Consider the following 19,459-nt stretch of genomic DNA (forward strand, 5'->3'; position numbering starts at 1 on the left):
CTGTTGTTCTTTTAATTGTAACCACAGAAGTTTTGTTATGTTATGAAAACTATACATGATAACCAACTAGGGGAGACCTCTTTTTTTTTTGTGTCTGTCAATTTTAGAGAGTGCTTCTTTTCTGTTAGATATTTATTTCTCATGCATTTATTTTCCCAATATAATTCTAAAAGATATTTCAGCTGTATGAACTTAAGAAAAAACCAGCCAGTATGACTGCAAAGCATACAACACGCAAAGTCTATCTATATGTGAAGGAAAATATTTAAAACTTCATCATAACATTTACTTAAGCACGTGTAACAGTAAAATGCACAGAGGGGAAAAAAGCTGGAGTTAACAAATAGAAGTCCAACCCCTCATTACCACCTTCGTATTGCACAGGTATCTCTAGTTATTAAAAAAAGATGTATAGTACAGCAGTTTACCTGTGGCATCCAAGAAATAGCAAACTGAACAGGAAAATCCACAAGGCAATCCGGTGGTTCTGATGGATACTGAGAAAAAGAAAGGAAATACAGTTTTTCTTTTCTTTTTATTTTTTTTAAATAATTTGAAATCAGACCAATACTCTGCTGCCAAATTTGATAACGAAATACAAGCACTTCAAGCATCTTGAGAACTTGGCTCTTAGAGGAAACACTATGTAAAGCATTTTCATAAATAGTTATGAATGTCAATTATCATTTAAAGAAGAAATCTATTGTAAAGAGTTCTTATATATCTAATTTTAGTAAAGGCAAGAAAATCAGTTTTCTGTGTTCAGTGTTAACAAAGACACATTAAAAAAGAACTTAAGACAAAAAACCAACAAATATTTTAAAACTATTTCTCCTCAATTACCTGTACTGAATAGGAAAGTTTAAAAACTATTAAAAACAAAAAAATTCCAATAAACCCTTCATGAATCAAGAACTAATTTTCATTTAAACTAGACTATTTGCTCTGATTGGCAACATTTTTTTGTTTTTTGAAAGAGGAAGTAATCAAAGTACATAACTATTTAGAAAGAGATGAATGAACACACGCACAAAATTAAAACAACTCCCTGCCCCGAATGAAAAGGTACCAACAAGGAAAAGAAAAACACAGCTGTATTAAGGAAACTGAAGTTATACAAGTTTGAGAACTCAAAAGATAACCACTGACTATTCATTACACTTGTAAATCTTTTGCTGTTTAGCACCCAATATGAGATCTGTGGAAAAAAAACCTGTATTTTCTGAAAAATAAAGTAGAAACGGAAAGAAACATCAATTACAAATGAACTGTATGTTTTCTAAGAGCACCTATCCAAAATTTTATTCACCTGAGAATCTGCCTCCTTTAGTCCTATGCAACCTTTCAAATTCTAACAATGATGTACACAGCAGTTATAGAAATTATATTATTATTGTATCAACTGCCAACACAAGAAAAAGTTACACACAGTCTTATTTGGGGAGACATACAAAAAAAAGTCCCAGCTTCCTCACAGAATTAAAAAGAGCTATAGACAAAGTAGAAGTTTAGCTGTGCTGCTTCCCATAACCATTCTCCATCCAAAGTAAACCTCTAGACACAGAAGACACAGACACTGTCCCTACCTATCAAATGTCTGTCAATCAATTGATAAGAATATTTGAAATGTGTCTTTATTTATGTAAAATGTAATTCTACAGTAATTAGTTTCAAATTGTTCTCTATGGCAAAGAGCAAAAAAGAGATACAGCTTCCCTAGCGTACCCATTCTTCATTGCTCTGATTTTAATAATGATCTAGTGGATTAATGGATTTCACATAAATTTGTTTCAACTTGCCTTTTAATTTGCTTTCATTTGTGGTTTCTGTAGGTGTCCAATTTCTGAAGGCAACTCCTACAACTTGAGTATCTTGTGCTTTACCATTTTATCAATTTGGTGGAAGACAAGTAACAGTGACAGACCAAGAGAAGGGAAGCAACCAATTTGGACAGGAGGCGGTTACAACTTACAAATGTACATCCACAAAAGCTGTTACGATTTCTTTTATTATAGTGTTACTGTTCGTGTACTGTAGGCATTGTAGTGCTAGTGGTTTTGTATTGTAAGTATTATTTTTCATGAAATACTTCAATGCTTGCATAGACGCAAACCTGTTTTCAGTGTATAAAAGTATGCCTAGAACAAACTAAGTCAGAACAATTTTTCCATAGGACTGGTTTTAGGACTACCTCATTTAAATCCCAACAGCACTAGCCAATTATATGTTTACTTTCTTGGTAAGTAAATTCATTTTATGCAGCCTTTTGTAGAATGCCTTTGAATAAGTGCTTGCAAACAGATTCTACTAACTTTATATTACTTAACCCCCATCCCCACCCCCGAACCAAAAAACCTACAGCACTTTTCCCCTTCATTTTTAATCAAATTTTCTTTAGACCCCAGTATTGTACTGTGCACCAGATAATCGCCAAGAACTATGCAACAATGATTCTATACATATGTACGTAATGTTTTTAGACCTTGCGCAGTGAAATCCTATACAAATAAAAGGTGAGTGATTCCCCAGGAGACAGTATTTTAAAACACTATTCCAGAGCATATCAATGGCATCACGTGTTATTAGTTACATTCAAATGTATATGCAATAAATTATCCTATTATTTAGAACAATTTAAGCAAGTATTAAATGAAATATTTGTGTCTTTGCGCATGCAGCTATCTTTACCTAGAAAAAATATTTTCATAACCCTTGCCAAATCATTCAGATAATAGCACCTTGATTACTACTACATGGCATGCAAATTCTTGCAGTGGCCTATTTGAATTCTTGGGATCTGAAATGACAAGCACCCAACCCATTTCACATGCAATACAAAATGAAATCTGATAAATGAAACCCATTGTGTTTGTTATACTTGCAAAGATGCACGCTTTGTTTTCAGAAAACTTCTCTAGTTGTTTGTTTAAACAAAGAACGGATAAAGATCTCTGGACCAGGCATTTTCAACCAAATAAACTGGAAAACTATTTCACAAAATGTAATGTGAGCATTGAACAATGTATCCTTTTATGAAGTTTAAACTTTATCATTTACCAAAGTCAAAACTGTGTAGCACGTGATTTGGCTAACAAACCTAACTATGCCATAACTAGTTTCAATTCTTCCAGGTTTAAATTGATCGCCCCAAGTTTCCTAGACACTTCACAAATGCAGTTTAGGGACACCCAGTGTTTTGAAAGGACAGTTCCTAACACAAAGCACATTAAGACAAGGATAACAAGCGGAAACATTCGACAACATTGACAGCATTAAGGAAAAGTCCTCAAATACACACAAAACTTTAAGAATGATAGCAGAGGAACATTTAGGGGATTATCTGAATACACATGATAATCTCATGAAAAAGAATTTCCCAAATCAATTGTTGAAGAGTTTCTTCCCAAAAACATTTTTGGCAGCCTTATGTAGAGCATTCATGAGGACAAGGCTGAACAAAGCCATCCGCTAGAATACAGGTAAGAGCCAGCAGTATGTTGGGGAGGAGGTTTAGCTCACATACTAACCTTAATCACAGAAACAGCATAACAAAGGTAAACTTTTATTAAAGCAGGTTATCAAAAGAAATGCCTTCAAAAAATACTTCAGCAAAGTCTTGTCAAATGTATTAGATACATACATATGAAGAAAAATCAAATCCACATGTCACTAAAACAATGTTTCGCATATAATTTTTTTCTTGTGGCAAGTATAAATGCACACATGGTTTAAAAAGGACAAGCAATTGATCCTTCATCATTAAAATCACTTGGGAAAAAAAATAAAACTGATGATTACTTGTTACAACAGACAAGTTGGATAATCTAGTCCGTTTATTACGTTATATCTTTACTTGTTAGACAGTGCTTTCTTCTGCTATTAAGAGTCTCACCTTCAGGTATTTTATAAAGAAAATACACTAGTTTTAAAAAGAACCAAACCCAATAATCTCGATTCCCCTTTTAGAACAATGAAAAGTTAAGGCCTAACCAGAAACAGCCAATGCATAAGTGTAATAGGGTTTGACCATGGCAGCTGCTTGGTAAAAATGGATATTGCACTTAATATTTTTTTTTTCTGCACTTTTATACTTCCAAATAGTTACAATACTTCAGTCACCATGAAAATCCAGAAAAAAATACTTAGGGGCAAGAGGCTGCACTTAATTTTCAGTGTCATGCTAAGTACAGGATAGCAGCCTCCTTATAAACAATTTTTTCCATCGATGTATTTAATAATGGACTGACTAGCAAGTTAATTATGCATTCATTACTCTGTGCATGTAGGATAGCATTATTCTTTTTTAAAATCTACTGTAGCAACCTCAATTCCCAAACAGCACTTTTTCCACAAGCTCTTTTTTGGCACCTAAGGTAAAATCAGTTTGTCTGATGTAAAACTAAAAAACTCCCAGTATTTACAGGAATATACAATGTCTGTAAAGGTGAAACTTATTCTTACAATACCGTGCCGACTCCTCATCTCTTAAAGATTATTATTCCAGAGCCTGGACCAAGGACAGTCCCAAACAACATTTAGACACCTTCAGATCCACTTTTCCCCACTAGACTGATTTTCTGAAAACAACAGCTATTACCATACAATTGTCACCACACAGCCTGGACATTCATAGTTTCTCAAGAGATTTATGCCTTGAAATGAGAAATTCTGTGAAGAAATACCGCCATTTGAGTTCAGTTCTAAGTATGAGGCAGAATTATAATTTTTCTCCTTCTGCACATGCCATGGATTCGCTTTGCAAGCACTGTCAAAACCAGCCAATTATTTAGACTAAAAGGAATTTTTTTTAACGTAAGGAACTCACTTCTGTAGTCAGTCTTTCATAAATCTTTCTATCTATAACTTTAACAGTAAGACTTGTTAAAGAAGTAACTCAACATCCTCTAATTCTTGTTATATGTATAGTCTCTGGCGAGAGCAATAATAAATGAAACATCTCCCAGATGGCTTTGTTTGTAATCTAGTAAAATAACTGCAATATCATAAAGTGTTTTTCATGTGATGCAGTATCGTATGAAAAGATTCTTACAGATAGCCATAATGCAATATTAATTTTAAATATATAGTTTTCAAACTTTAACTTAAAAAACGTATCTCAAAAAAACAACCCCACAATTATCTTGCAGAACAGACATACTAACAAACAAACCAACTCTCTAAAATCTTTATGAATTAAGAAAAATCCATTTATTTCAAGGAAGCCTTAAGGTATTTTCTCCCACATTAATTCACCTTTGCATTTAACTTCAGAGTGATGAGATGCTGTCGCCCACAAGAGTCTTCAGCTTTCAGCTTGATTGTGGCAAGCCCAGTATCCACATACACGACTCTGAAAGAGGAAGAGAAAACTCTTAACAGCATTGTAAGTACAGTTTGAAACATCTGCAATACTCTTATTAGTCTGTTACAAATATTAATCAGAGGAAGTCCTATATGCCAACCATTTCTGCTGTTCTAGATTTACTGCTGTTAATACACCAGTCTACTGCTTAATGCAGTCATATATCTTTGGGTTATTTACAATGTGTGTCAAGGCTCATGCTGTGGTCAGTGAGCACTGTGTTTCAGTTTTCCATCACTGGAACCTTTGACACACACAGCATGTTCCTGTCAGCCTCTACTTATGTACACATTAAACTTCCTGTCAAATCTTTGATCCATTTCTGCAGTTTCTTACTGTATGAGACTTTTATGCTCTTGATTTGCTTTTCTCTTCAATGAAGTTCTCTTTTATTATCAATACTAATATCATGGAAAATTCAGTGGATATTGGTTCATATTCTGAAATTGATTTTCTGCAGAAAATAGTACCCAAACTAGTACAAAATGAGTTATTTATGATGATTTGCCTTTGTTTCATGACATTTTTACACAGCATACATGCACCCAAGCAAGTAACAAGTACATACTAAATGCAAATAAGTTTTAATACTTCTGACATAATCACTGACTCTTTGCTTAAGATGTCACTGATTTGTGCTTCCCACAACAATGAAGATGAATACAATTGTAAAATACATTGTTCTATAGAAATATGTTCTGCTGAGTAGCTTCAACAACTGCCAAAAAAGTTCAGACTTCTCCATATATTTACCAGTAAGCTGGGTATGAGAAAATTTTGGCATTTTTACAATGTCATTCTTGTGCAAAAATAAAAAGCAGTCCAAGATCATTGTACAACTTATCACCTAGGCTGATGGAAAGACCTATCAGAATTCAAAGAAGGCATCTGCTTGCTGTCCTAAATAACAATTTTATTTTTTTTAAAGCATCGCATATCAGCCCAGCCACTCAAGCCAGCACGCTAGGAAAAATGGTTATCTTTCAACTTCAGTCTTGAGGTGTCAGAAAGGTACAGATTATTTCAGTTTAAATGCTAACATTTTTGCAGTTCTTTACACTATATTGGATGGTAGGGAACAAGATTAAAATATTATTTTTATTTCTTAGATAGCAATAGATGTACATATCTTAAAATTTATTTCTGAAATCATTAAGGGTCAAGTCCTTTTACAATTCATTTAACAACCCGACAGCCTCTAAAATAAACATATACACATGTGCATGCCCATTTATATATTTAAAATATAAGTATATGCACACCATTATATTAAAAATATAGTGACGATACAATTATATCCCATCATATTTGTAAAGAACCTTCACATTCAGTATTATTGACAGCATAAATTGGACAAACTTTTTTTAAAAAAAATAAGCATTTGGAAAAACTACTAATAATAATTACCTGCTTAATTACATAGAGAGGGATACACGATTAAATAATTTTCAAGTTCTGTCTGTTACTCAATTTTAAACATTTTTAGTTTTAGAATCTTTACATCTTTTCAAAGCAGTTTAAAATGCAATTTGCACTGAGCTTGCAGACAACAGAAAAAAAAACTATAAAAAACCGTAGATCATCAACTGCTACGGAACACCACTACAATCCAGACCAACCTGGAAATTCTTATGACTTTTATTTAATTTTGACTTCAACAACTATTCAAGCTAGGCAACACAATACCTTTGAAGTATTAAAAAATGCATACTTGAGAGGTTTTCTAGTAAAATGTTCTCTTCCCTTTCAAGCTTTTTCATGAACAGAACACCAAGGAATAAGGAATTCCTCAGACAAGGGGCATACAGGGCTGAAGAATGCCCAGAATGAAAATTCACAGCTAGCCTTCCCTCTTCTCTACAGAATGTAAAAACAGTAAGCTGCCTCCGGGAATGAAGGAGGATCCAATTTTTCATTTAGGATAGAACAAAGGAACTCAGTAGCTTCATGGCTACCAGTTCTTAACATCACTCTTTTCTTTGGATAAGAAGAGATGGAACAGTCAGTTCCACAGGACTGAAGAAAGTTGGACAATACTGTAAAAGTTGCATGAGCTTCTTCATAAACCTGTATAATCAAATAAGGAATTGTTTTCATAGGTGATATTTCAGTTATATAAACCTTTATTCCTCTGTAGGCTCCATCATTTTATCACACAGAAAAAAATGGAATGACCATAAAGATGGAAAGCTTCAGTTAAACCTCTGAAGTACTGTAATTCAGCATAACACACAAATGATTGAGAGCACATGACAAGGCAGGATTCCCTTGGAAATGGAGAAGGCAAGAGAAGATGCTTTCTATGAAAAAACTTTGCAAGTATCAAGCAGAAACGCATTGAGACTTGAGAGATCATGACACACCATGGACTTCAGAGATACTACCAACCTTTATGAATCCACATGAGGCTGGTAAGAGCCCTACAAATGTTTTATAGTCAATAATTTACATTCCCAAGACACTGCAATTGAATCAACTCGTCAGATTATGAGATAATATTAGAAGAGCCTTTCCTATAGCTTAATACTATACATGTACTATCTCCCACCTCAGCTGATTAGATTTGAGCTGGTTCCATGTTCTTAAAATGAAGGAAGTATCCTCCTTTGAACTGCTCAGCCATTAGTACAGCACTGTGTTGGAAATTCAGTACAATTTTTAACTTGTTGAACTGCGACTTCTGTGTACAAGTATTTGAATATGAAAGCATATGCACCCTCTCCCACACATAAATTAGGTCAAAGAATCAAGTCTTCTGTATCATGGAGAAAGTGATTATATCTAATCACAGCAGCCTGACCATTTGCAATCCTCATTACTGTTTGTACTTTCAGTGCTTTAGGAGAGGTACAAGATCATTGCAGATAACGTCTGCAGTTTGCTTCTAAGAAACTTCACATATTCCTTAGATAAAAGCCATGAGAACACACTAGATTTGTGGCATACCTGAGAGCTGCTTAACTTACTTCAGAGGTAAAGGAACCACAGCCTATTGCTTTGATTCTCTTTCAAACAAAATACCCCTCAGTTCTTCAGTTGGATTTGGATGCAGCCAGCTTCCAGCATGACCAAAACCCACTAGGAAAAAGTAAATCTAGGGTCCATAACAGGCAGTTCTTTTCTAAAAAAATACTGGTAAGTACAGCTGGAGGCTTTTCAAGGTGCAAGCAGTTATTGATCCTTACTACTAGTACTAAATGCAGACACAGTTTAGTGCTGAAAGACTATACCAGGATGTTCTTAACTAACATACAAATATGCATCACCTCCAACTCAAAAACAGTCTATGTGAAGAGGTCTTCTTAGTAGTTCATTATATTGTTAAAAACACACTAAAATTAGAGGTGTAACTTACTAATGTACTTTGAATTGCCGCTGTAGGTTATTCTCCATCCAACTCACAGTAAACCAGATAAGATCCCCTATTTATAGCCTAGCCCTTTGATTAATGATTGACTTTGCCAACCAAAAAACCTCTACCAAATACATACCTTATCTGTAACGTATGTCACTCTAGAGGTGCATGTTTACTGAACTACATGACTACACTGGGCAAGAGCACAGCATATGTTGTATGTCTATATGAAGACCATCTTTGCCTAGAAACCAGGTGAAATTCTGCTCTAGAAGCACGCTCCCTGATAAAACACTGATGTGCTTTTTAATAAAACCACTGGATGTTTTGTATGCATATCAAGTCAGAAGAAATATAAGTTCTGAGATAAGCTGCTAAATTGCATTCTTAAAGTGTGTTTTTATTAAATTCAGCTACATACTATATTTATATATCAAATTATAAATATAGTACAATTTAAAGATTTATATCTTTAGAATATATTTATTGTATGTCTGTGTCAGTTTTGTTGGTATGGGCTTTTTGAAGGTTTTTGCTTTGGTTGTTGGGGTTTTTTCCCATTTTTGGAGAGCAACCATGATTCAAAGTTTATTTCCCATGTGTTTCAGAAATTTTAACTAATATTCTCAGACTTGAGTCTGAGAAATTTGACTAGAGTCTGTCATCAGCTGACACAACTACATACTTAATAATGGAAATAACTGAAAAAACTTCAGTTGATTTAACAAGGATGTTTTACATCTTTAAATAAAAGTGGGCCTTCAAAGCTAATTCCTACTTAATATTAATCACGTTATTTATTGATATACAAATCAGGTGAGAACTCAAAACTGGTTTTAAACCCAAGGCTTCTTTATTTCATTTACCAAAATAAACACTTGCTAAAGTTAAGTTACCATCCAAGACTAAGGTAAAAATTTGCCTTGTTGAAAACCACCAACAGACATTTTTTTAACTTTCTTTTTTTAAAAAAACTAAAACGTAGCTTCTCATTCATAACTCTTCAGCATCCTATAAAACCTTTCGTCTTAACCCCTTGAAAGAAGGTACTGTGAGATTGTGAATTATTAAAGACAGCCTTCAAACACATTTCCTTAATTCCTCCCTACACAAAAACAACTACCTTCTTCAACCCCATAGAGATCTCCTGAAGGTTCTAGCAGAAAGGATAGAAATCAGCCCATTCCAGGCTCTCTGCTGGAGGAGTAAAAGACCCCGTATCAGAAAACTTGACAGTGGTGGCACACGTGATGGCAATTAAAGCCTTTCAAGTAAGTCTGCAAAACAGGAAGCTTTACAGGTTCCTGAAAAATTTCTACATGGACCTTGCACACTTGATCACAATTCTCTGTTCCTTCAGGTTTCTATAGGAGGTATGAGAACAACCTTGTTTTCCTCATTAGGAGGATGAAATTAAATTTGTTCTGTGAGCTCATCTGAGAGTGTACGGGACTGTGAATAACAATCTGTTTGCACTCGTTCAAGACTCTAACAAGAAGGTACCGAGAGGCAGCAATGGGTACATTTCTTTCCTCAAAGTTGAGTATCCTTTCCTAACATGCCATTCTTTCCCATGTTATTAAACCACCCATTTTGGTTGGGGTGTAAAGATTCACTTCTAGTTCTCTTTCCCCCAGAAGACCACCTGAACCGTCACTTCTTGTTCCACAGATACTCAATTTATAGCACAGGATATACATGAAACCATGTTCTTGGGTGCACTCAGCCCCCACCCTCAGGTGAGACAAGCTTATACTCTCCTTGTGCAGTAACCAGTATTTTTCCCACTTGGAAATACCCCCCTGCTCTCCCAAACATGCTGTGCTTGCAGGTTTTGGAGACTAAGGAATGCTTTTCAACAGCCCTCATCTCTATTTGAGCCCACTTGGGTCACAAAAAATACACGTAAGTTTCTGCAGGCGTTGCAAAGAGCTGGCTGTTTTGAAATTTTGGATTTACAGCTTTCCAAATCCAAATATCTACCTTTTCGTGGACCATGTTATTCCTTTGTCTAAGGAGATCCTTGTGCTATGGAGAGTAAGATAGAACTGTTCTTTAAAAATAATTATTATAGTTCTAAAAACTAACGTATGAACTGTTTTCATGAAAGCATAAAGGTACACTATGATCAACCACAGAATACAGGAATAGTCAAAAAAAGCTGTATGAAGTAGGGAAAAGAAGGAAGAAAACTGAGAACTATAAAAAGCTGTATTAAATATGTTTACTATCCAGCAGTTTATAGGTCAAAGAATTGATTTCTCAGTAGCAGCATCTCACCCTTCAGCTCAGTTATTTGAGACTGAAAATATACCTTCAGTTGATGCAGGTTTGTTGGTTTTTTTATAAGGAAAAAGCAGTAGAGTTTTTAAACCAAAATCAGTTTCTGAACAGGGTAAATTCACAGAACATTTGCTATGTTCAGCTCACAAATAAAAAAGAACAGATATTCTGAAGGTAATGTCTGTTAAGAAATAAAATAAACATACTTATTCCAACCCAGCATTTCTAGATGTCTGACAAGACAGGAGTAGTATTCTGGCGGCCGTGGTAGATGCAGGTCTTGCGTGTTCTTTAAAGCAATTTCCTGTTTAAAAGAACATTAAAAACATCATTAAGAAAGATTTCAATATTTTTGCATCTATTTAGTCATGTGATTTTTGCAATTCATTCAAAAATATTAAGCTTATGTAAAATTAACTGTACACTGCATTTGTTTTGTTATAGCCTCCAGTTAAAGCAGACAAAGAAGCTGTTTGGTAAATTACTTCAGAAACTAGTAATGAAAACATCTGCAATTAAAAAAAAAAACCACAGATGTTGACAACATAGTCTTCAGATGCAAATATCAAATGTGCATGTTTTTCAGCTAATAAATTTGAAGTCAAGCATCTTGATAGAAAGAACATTTCAAAAGAAGGTTCTATTAAGCCCACAGCTGTCTCCTGGGCTCCACAACCACAAAAGACATATATGAAATCGCCCATATTATTTTTAAGTAGCTATATACAACTTTATATAGCAATAAAAAAATAAAAATAAAAATAAAAATCAGTTTCTCAGTTTTAACATCATAGGATCCCAGAGAGTAAGTTTTGGCACAGGCAGTCATCAAGTATGTTGTAATGCCTCAAAAACAATTTTTTATCAAAAAGATTGATGCCACAATACAGAGAGAAACAAAACCAAACCATACATCCCACATTTGTGTTATGCTACTGGTTCTTTAAAAGTGTATTTAAGTCAAAATTATGCTTACAGGACAAATAATTAAATAGGTTACATTTACAATAAAATTATTAATAAAGTATTTTTAACTAACTGAAATAATAAATATAATTAATAAAATCAGTATAACGGTGATCTCTGCCTAGTTCTCCTGCAGCTTCTTCTGTTGCTTTTACTATCTGCACTGAGGATCAATATTTTACTATTTTGAATAAATTATACTTTCATTGCATTCTCATTTTCTGAGTGCTTGTGTATCTAGGCAAATAGACTGGAATAACTACTGTGTCATATTCCAAAATAGCCACATGTAGACATTCTTACTCGGTCCTACTCCAAGTGCCTTTGACTGGTTTAGTGTAATCTGGCTTGGCAAGGATTAAAACAGTACTGAGCAAAGGCATTCCTGGTGTCGAGCAGTACTGCAACATCAGGAGGGTATTTTTTTAATTGTTTTGAAGAATAACTACGGTGTTTGATTTCTAAGTAGGTTACACACAAGTATCCCTCGCCAAGAATGCTCATGAAAAACTGTTTTACTAACAGACAAGAAATTGTCAGTTTCACGTCAACTAAAGACTTTGCTCCTCTTCAATCCCACATCAGAAAAAGTTTTTAAAAAAAGAACAAACAGCAATTTCCAAACTATAAAAAAAGGTTTCTGCATTTACTGATCAAGTTGTCACACAGGTGAAAGCACTTTCAGCAGTCCACTGACTGTATAATTCTTTGTATGACTGCAAGCCATCTGGACAATACCAGGAATTCCAAGAAAATAGTCATAAAGGGGATGGCTCTATACTGAAATCCCTTGCTGGGATTTTAATTTTTCTGTAACACTCCAATTTCCAAAGAGTACAGTCACTTAAAATCCTAAAGGATATTTAGACAATTACACAAACATCACACAGATGAAATCACCTCTTCTCAAACAAAAAATAAATCCATCTATCAAACAGCAAACTGTAAAAAACAAAGTGAAAACCAAAGCTATATGAACATTCCATCTTCCACATATATATTCTGTAACTTACCAAAATAGTTTTCAGCTCCACCATAAAACTGACAAGATCCAGACAACTGTGCAACCTCTGGAGGAAACGCAGTATCAGTTCGTTGTCTTCAACTCATAACTTTTAGCAGTAAACAATTTCAGTCTTTTTTTCTAGTATTGTCAAACCAAGTAAGATAAACGAACCCCAAGCGTATACCACATGTTTAAATACTTCAATTACAGAACAAGTCTCCAAGAGTACAGGAAACTTTACTGAAAATTAACCATCACCTTTGTCACATCATGTCACACTGCATATTTATAGTTTAAGAAGACTTTACACTTTATGTATTTACGAAGATATTTACAAAGGCTTTAGTCTTTGCCAATGAGATCAATCACTCGAAAGCATTTCTTAATTGGTTACTTTTCCTTTAGAAACTCTCCAGACCAGTCTGCTTTTAGATGCTGTACATGATTAAGGATCCCTGACTACCTTCAGATGTGGCACGTATTTACATCTCCATTTCCTCAGCTCTGTATCTTTGGTTACTCCCAAGTCACAACCTTGCTCTACAAAGGGGTGCACAGTCCCTGAGATACGGTGTCTCAGCTAGCACACCTGGCAAAGACTCCACCTTAGAAACAAAACATTCTTCATGACTGCAGGGATGTTGTACACTTGCTCCAAAGTTTCTTCTGGATCAGGAGGTTTAACTTTGATTCTTTGACTGCTGACAACACAGAATGAGCTACTTCTAGCACTAATTAACGTGCATTCTCTTCCTTGCATTATGAACAGCTTGCAAAAAAGTAAATTTAAAAAAGGAAAACCAAAATCTGTTTCTAATTGAAAGATTAAAAGAAAATTCTAGTAACGTGTCAGCAATCATTTATTAAAAACTGTTCCACCTCAATCTTCAGAAAAATAAAGCCTGACTAAAGAGAAGTATTTACAAATTTCTATCCATGTCTTTATATTGACCTTCAAATCCTCAAGCATTTCAAAGTAAATCTTAGCTATACAATGAAAGGTGAGTTCTTTAACACTTTTAGAATAGATGCATGAGTATATGCTTTTCAGAATTACTGTAAGCATACATTTAATGGAAATGGTTTTAGAAGTTGTATACCTGCTTTAAAATATGCTGATATCCATGCAGTATTTTCTTAAGATGCCAGCTACACTCTATCCTAGACAAACAATATTTTGTATAAATTTTAAATTCACAGTGCATGATTTTTAGAAGATCAGTCTGCTACACAACAATATAAGTTTTTCTTCAGAAAAAAAGTAAACAACACTTCAAAGTTTCTTTGATTTTCACATCAGTTATTTAAAACTTCCAAATGTCACTATCCCAGAGCCCATTAAAAATGAAGCATTTACCTACAAAAGCCCATTATTTGCTGAAAACAACAACATAATTCTTGCAAGCCAGTACGACTTCATAAAATATATCAGTATTTAAAAATTATATCCTGAAAATGTCAGTTACCTATAATGCAGTTTTAAGTATCCAAACCAGAACGTAATAAAGCTATCGAATACCATCTCTGTTCACAGTTCAGAGCAGGCTGGCCTAGGCAGAAGTATAGAATACACAGAATACACCCACACGTATTACTATGATAAACACTCACAGTAATAGGAACAGAGCTTTTAAAGAAAAGTTGGGTAATGCAAATTAATACGAATTAACAGGAAAGAGAAAATGAAGTTAAAAAAATGCTATGCTAACCATCAAGTACGTAATTGCTTAAATTTACAACTTCACACTGAATTTTCTGTTTCCCAAATGTTGACATATAAATAATCTGATTTAAATTATCATCTTTTTCCAAGTACATTGATTTATATATAAATACAACCAATTAACTAAAACTGGTTTCAAAGTTAATTAACAACAAAATATTTTGATATAGGCAATGTTTATTGTCAGCATTTATTAACACTGATGCTGTACAATTTATTTGCAAGGTTAAGTTTAAATCAGTGAGAATTAATTACCAACGCTGATATCAGAAAAAAAATCATATGCATATCCATCATTGCCTTTATCAAAACAAACTTCTGTTACATGGACTCACAAATTGCTTTCATAAACCTATCTTACCTTGCATTTTTCAGTTGAAAATCCATTGGTAACAGTATCCTGATATGGAAGTCTCTACCCTTGAAAATAAACATTTATTTAATAGGAAGGTCAGCAAAGAAAAATACTACACTTGTGGGAATATTCCCCATAAGATCAGCTACTGAAAAATAAAGTTTGTCCTACGACTTTCAGGAATATTTTTCAGAACTTCTTTATTTAGGAAAAAAAAGCAGCATGAGTGGCAGGTAGAAATAATGCTGAAGTTGAAAGATTCTTGACCTCTAACGTACAGTATTCAGTAAAAACTCTTCAGTGCATCACATTTCATAAAGCAAAAATAACACCTTCTATAAGAAAAAAAAACATTATCCAAATCCAGATAAAACCAAGAAATAGAATTTAATCCAAGTCACGCTGAAGTACATTGAAGTCTGTCTTTAATTCAAGTAGAAGTTAAAACAGACTCACAAAACTATTACACTAAAAAGCAACTTGGGCACTGATCCAGAACACATTTCAGCAATGTTTTAGAAACTGTGAACAGAAATGGTCCCAAATAAAACAAATGCACTTTTTTCTTCCTTTTAGTGCAATCCATATGGGGTAGTTCCTAAATGCCACCTACTTGTATTTTCAGTAATTGTCCCAAATTGTGGTCCTTCTACCTTCTTATGGGACTATCAAAATGAAACTGAAATAAAGAAGATTTGCAAGAAGGTATAACTCCTCCCTGAAGTAAAAAGGGCAGCTAACTAATCTCAAAACTTTTACTCCTGACTGTGTTCCAGCTCGGCATACCTCAAATTCTGTCCACAAATTCTGAGATTACTTCAGCAGGAAGTTCAGAACAAAACCCGATTTCCTCCTGTGATTAGGTGACTGATAGGAGTGGATGATTTATCTCAATTTCAGAAAAGTGTTTAATACTGTCTCCCTTAACATCCTCATAGCCAAACTGAAGAAGGATGAATTAGATAAGCTGACAGAGAGGTGGGCTGGAAACTTGCAGAACTGCTGGGCTGAAAGGGTTGTGATCAGCAGGATGAAGTCCAGCAGGAGGTCCCCGACTACTGGTGCATGCCATGGTCAGTCCTGGGGCCAACACTATCTGACCTTCATAAGCGATCTGGATGACAGGACAGGATGCACCCTCACTCAGTAAGTTGGCAGAGGATACAAAACTCGGAGGAATGGTTGACAGGCTGTGCAATTGTGCCACCATTCAGTGGCTCAACAGGCTGAGGAAATGCGCTGACAGGAACTTGACAAACTTAAAGAAGTGCAAAATCTTGCACCAGGAGAGGTTTTACCCCATGCACCAGCACATGCTGGTGCCTGACCAGCTAGACAGCAGCTCTGCAGAAAAGGATCCAGTGGTCCTCATGGACATGAAGTTCACCCTGAGCCAGCAATGCATCCTTGCAGCAAAGGAGGCCAGCTGCCTCATGTGCTGGATTCTGCAGAACATTTCCAACAGGTCAGGGGGGCTGATCCTTCCCGTTTGGTCAGCACTGGTGAGGCACACCTGGAGTGCTGGGTCCACAGTATAAGAAAGGTATGGAAGTGCTGGAGTTAGTCCAGTGAGGAGCTAGGAAGCTGATCAAGATCTTGAAGTACCTCTCATACGAGGAGAGACTGAGAGAGCTGGGACTGGTTATCATGGAGAAAAGAAGGCTCATGAGGGATCTTGCCAGTGTGTATAAATACCTGATGGAAAAGAACTAAAGAAAGTGACACACACTGACAGGACAAGAAGCAAAGTTGAAATACAGGCAATTTCACCTAAATGCAATGAAAAAAACTCAGTAACAGTGAGGGTGGTCAAACCTGTAGCAAGCTATCCAAGAGGTTACAGTGTCTCTGTGCTTGGAGATAGTCAAAACCCGACTGGACAAGGTCCTGAGCAACCTGCTCCAGCTGACCCTGCTAGAGGGCCTCCAGAAGTTACTTTCAACCTGTATATGTCTGTGATGCCCACAAGTGACAATAAGATACCTGTTCCAGAGCTGAATATAGCCCATTGTCATGTCAGTTGCTTCCAAATGCCTCCAAAGCTGATGTTTATCATACGCTTAAATTAAGCGCATAACCCCAGACTTAGCTACATTATGGCCTTAGCTCTAATCAAAAAGTCGTATCTGAGAACAGATGCTCACACTCACATCTTAACGTTCCCATTACCTCCAGGATGTGCTCTAACACACACAGCATTTCAAAAGTTGCAGCTATTAAGAGTTATGCAAATATAAATATACACATGCAAATATCTTGTGAAAGTTTAATATGAAAGTCACCCAAAAAACTTTCTGAATTTTGACTGCAAAACTACCTTTTTGAAAAAGCAAGTGTGACACAGCCTGTGTCTTTTGACTTTTACTTAATTTTATAGGAGGAAAAACCCACCGCTATTTCTAAAGGAAAATACACCTGTTGAGAGCTGTTCCTGTAGTCTGCGTGCACATGCATATGTGACGTTTTAACGAACTATGGCTGCAGCATCACTGCACAGTGCCTCTGACGGCAAAGCTGGCTTAAGAGCACCCGCTCGCAGCCTGTCAGGTGCTGCTCTTCTCCCTGCACAGCAGTTCACCACATCCTCTGCGAGACGGTGCAGCTACTTAAGCTGAAACCTCACAAATACAGTACGTGAAAGGGAAACGCCCACGATTAAGTCATTTGCTTCAACCTGTACCTTAGGACAGGAGTGTACACACACACACAGGAAAAAAAAAAAAAAAAAAAAAAAAAAAAAAGAACAAAACCCCACAACAAAACAAAACAAAAAAACCACCCACATTTGCCAGCAGAACAAATCCAGCCCTCAGGCCACCAGCAAGCCCGCGCCGCCAACAGAAGCGCAATTCCGCGTGCACAAGCAACCCAAAGCCACGGGCCCGCGCCGCGGGCGCCCCCCCCAGCCCCCTCACGGCCGGGGGCGGCACCGCCAGCTGCGGGACCCGCTACGCCCCCCGCCACCTCCCGCTTCGCAGAGCCGGCGGCTCGCGCGCGGCCGGGAAGCTGCCAGCCCCGTAAGCGGCGAGGCGGGAAGCGCTGCCCCTCACGGACACGGACCCAGGGCCGCACGTAAGCGCGGCGGGGTGCGGGGGCGTGCGTGACGGTGACGCGGAGTAACGGCCGCCGGCCAAGAGGCGCAGGGACCCCGATACCTGCGCGGTGACGAAGCCCTCGTAGGCCGTCCCCTGCCGGTTCTGAGGCAGCAGCAGCGGGCAGTGGCGGAGCAAGGCCGCCGAGCCCGCCATACCGCGTCACTCTTTCCCGCCCTCCCGGTACCGCCGTTCGAATCCGCTGAGGCACCGCCCCCACCCGCGCCGGGCGCACGCGCCTGAGGTGAAGGGAGGGGCGCGTGGGGCGGCCGCTAGGGCGGGAAAGTGCCGGCCGCTGAGGCGGGAAGTTGTGAGGAGAGTCCCGCGGCCGGGAGCCGCCTCTGGAACTCATTCTGAGGAGTACAGCTTCCCGGGAGCGGCACCGCGGGCCAGCCCCGGCGTTTCCTCACCCTTTAGCGCGTCCTGAGGGAACAACCGCTCTTGACTACGAAGAATCGTCGAGCAAGCTTCTTCATATTGCAGCCGGCTGCACCAAGCAGACTGCAGTGCCACCCAAGGCAAGAGGTTACTTCTGGCTGTATTCACACTTTGCTTTCCTAGGAATCATAGTGTTTCTTTCCATAGCACGTTTAGGGTGATAAAAGCTCTTCTTCCCTTTCAGGCAGGTGTTAGGATAAACATCTTCCTCGTTTTTCTGGGTGGGCTGTCTCAAGGACCTGACAGTCACCACGTTTGGGAAAGCCTGAGGAGAGAGACTTAAAATTTTAGCGTTTTTTATGTGTGTTTTGGGAGGCCTTGAGACCTTGCATATCACTAAGGCTGAGCATTCAGCAAAACACAGAAGAGGAAGTTTTTGCCTAAATAGACACATTTGAGAAAGAAAACACAGTTTTACAAAGGGGTAGACAACTTAAGGACATCTAAGAGGTGTGTTGCAGAACTAGGGACTGAATCTTGAGAATCCCTGAGGCTACATTTGTGTTCAATCCCACAATTAGACCTGATTAGCATGCAATATATTATTGAAGTTTGTAGAAGGTCCTATTTACTGGCCAGCTGATAAGCCCTCCACTGTTGGACATGGTATGAATGACTAAAGTAGCTAAATCTTGTCAAATTATCTAGTTACTTACCTCGTGTTATAGGGGAGGTTATTTCTCCCAACATGTTTAATTGTTCGTATCTTTAAGCCAGTGCTTCTCACATGGAAGTGAGTACAGAAGGCTCAGCAAAATGTAGAAAAGGCAGTATTAGTGGGACCTCAGCTGTTTCAGGCCAGGAAACTAGGAAGTGGCTGCAAGTGTTTTCTACAAGTTTTTATGGCAGTCAGAGAACCACAGCCTCTGATTGCTTGCA

At 37.1% G+C, this 19,459-nt stretch overlaps 1 protein-coding gene across 1 annotated transcript in view; it reads right to left on the reverse strand.

Moving 5' to 3' along the window:
• The window catches only part of FANCL (FA complementation group L), a 30,371-nt gene extending 11,999 nt beyond the window's left edge, over positions 1–18,372 (reverse strand). The window contains exons 1-7 of the mRNA XM_080407932.1: positions 18,206–18,372; positions 15,057–15,115; positions 14,073–14,133; positions 12,980–13,036; positions 11,207–11,304; positions 5,254–5,350; positions 429–497 (exon numbers count right to left, since the gene is read on the reverse strand). Coding sequence (XP_080264058.1) covers positions 429–497; positions 5,254–5,350; positions 11,207–11,304; positions 12,980–13,036; positions 14,073–14,133; positions 15,057–15,115; positions 18,206–18,298 — 534 coding nt within the window. The 5' untranslated portion in view covers positions 18,299–18,372. The remainder of the gene's footprint in view (positions 1–428; positions 498–5,253; positions 5,351–11,206; positions 11,305–12,979; positions 13,037–14,072; positions 14,134–15,056; positions 15,116–18,205) is intronic.
• Between the last annotated feature and the right edge of the window lie 1,087 nt (positions 18,373–19,459).

The sequence above is a fragment of the Falco punctatus genome (assembly GCF_963210335.1).
Source record: "Falco punctatus genome assembly, chromosome: 12".
NCBI classification, from domain to species: Eukaryota; Metazoa; Chordata; class Aves; order Falconiformes; family Falconidae; genus Falco; species Falco punctatus.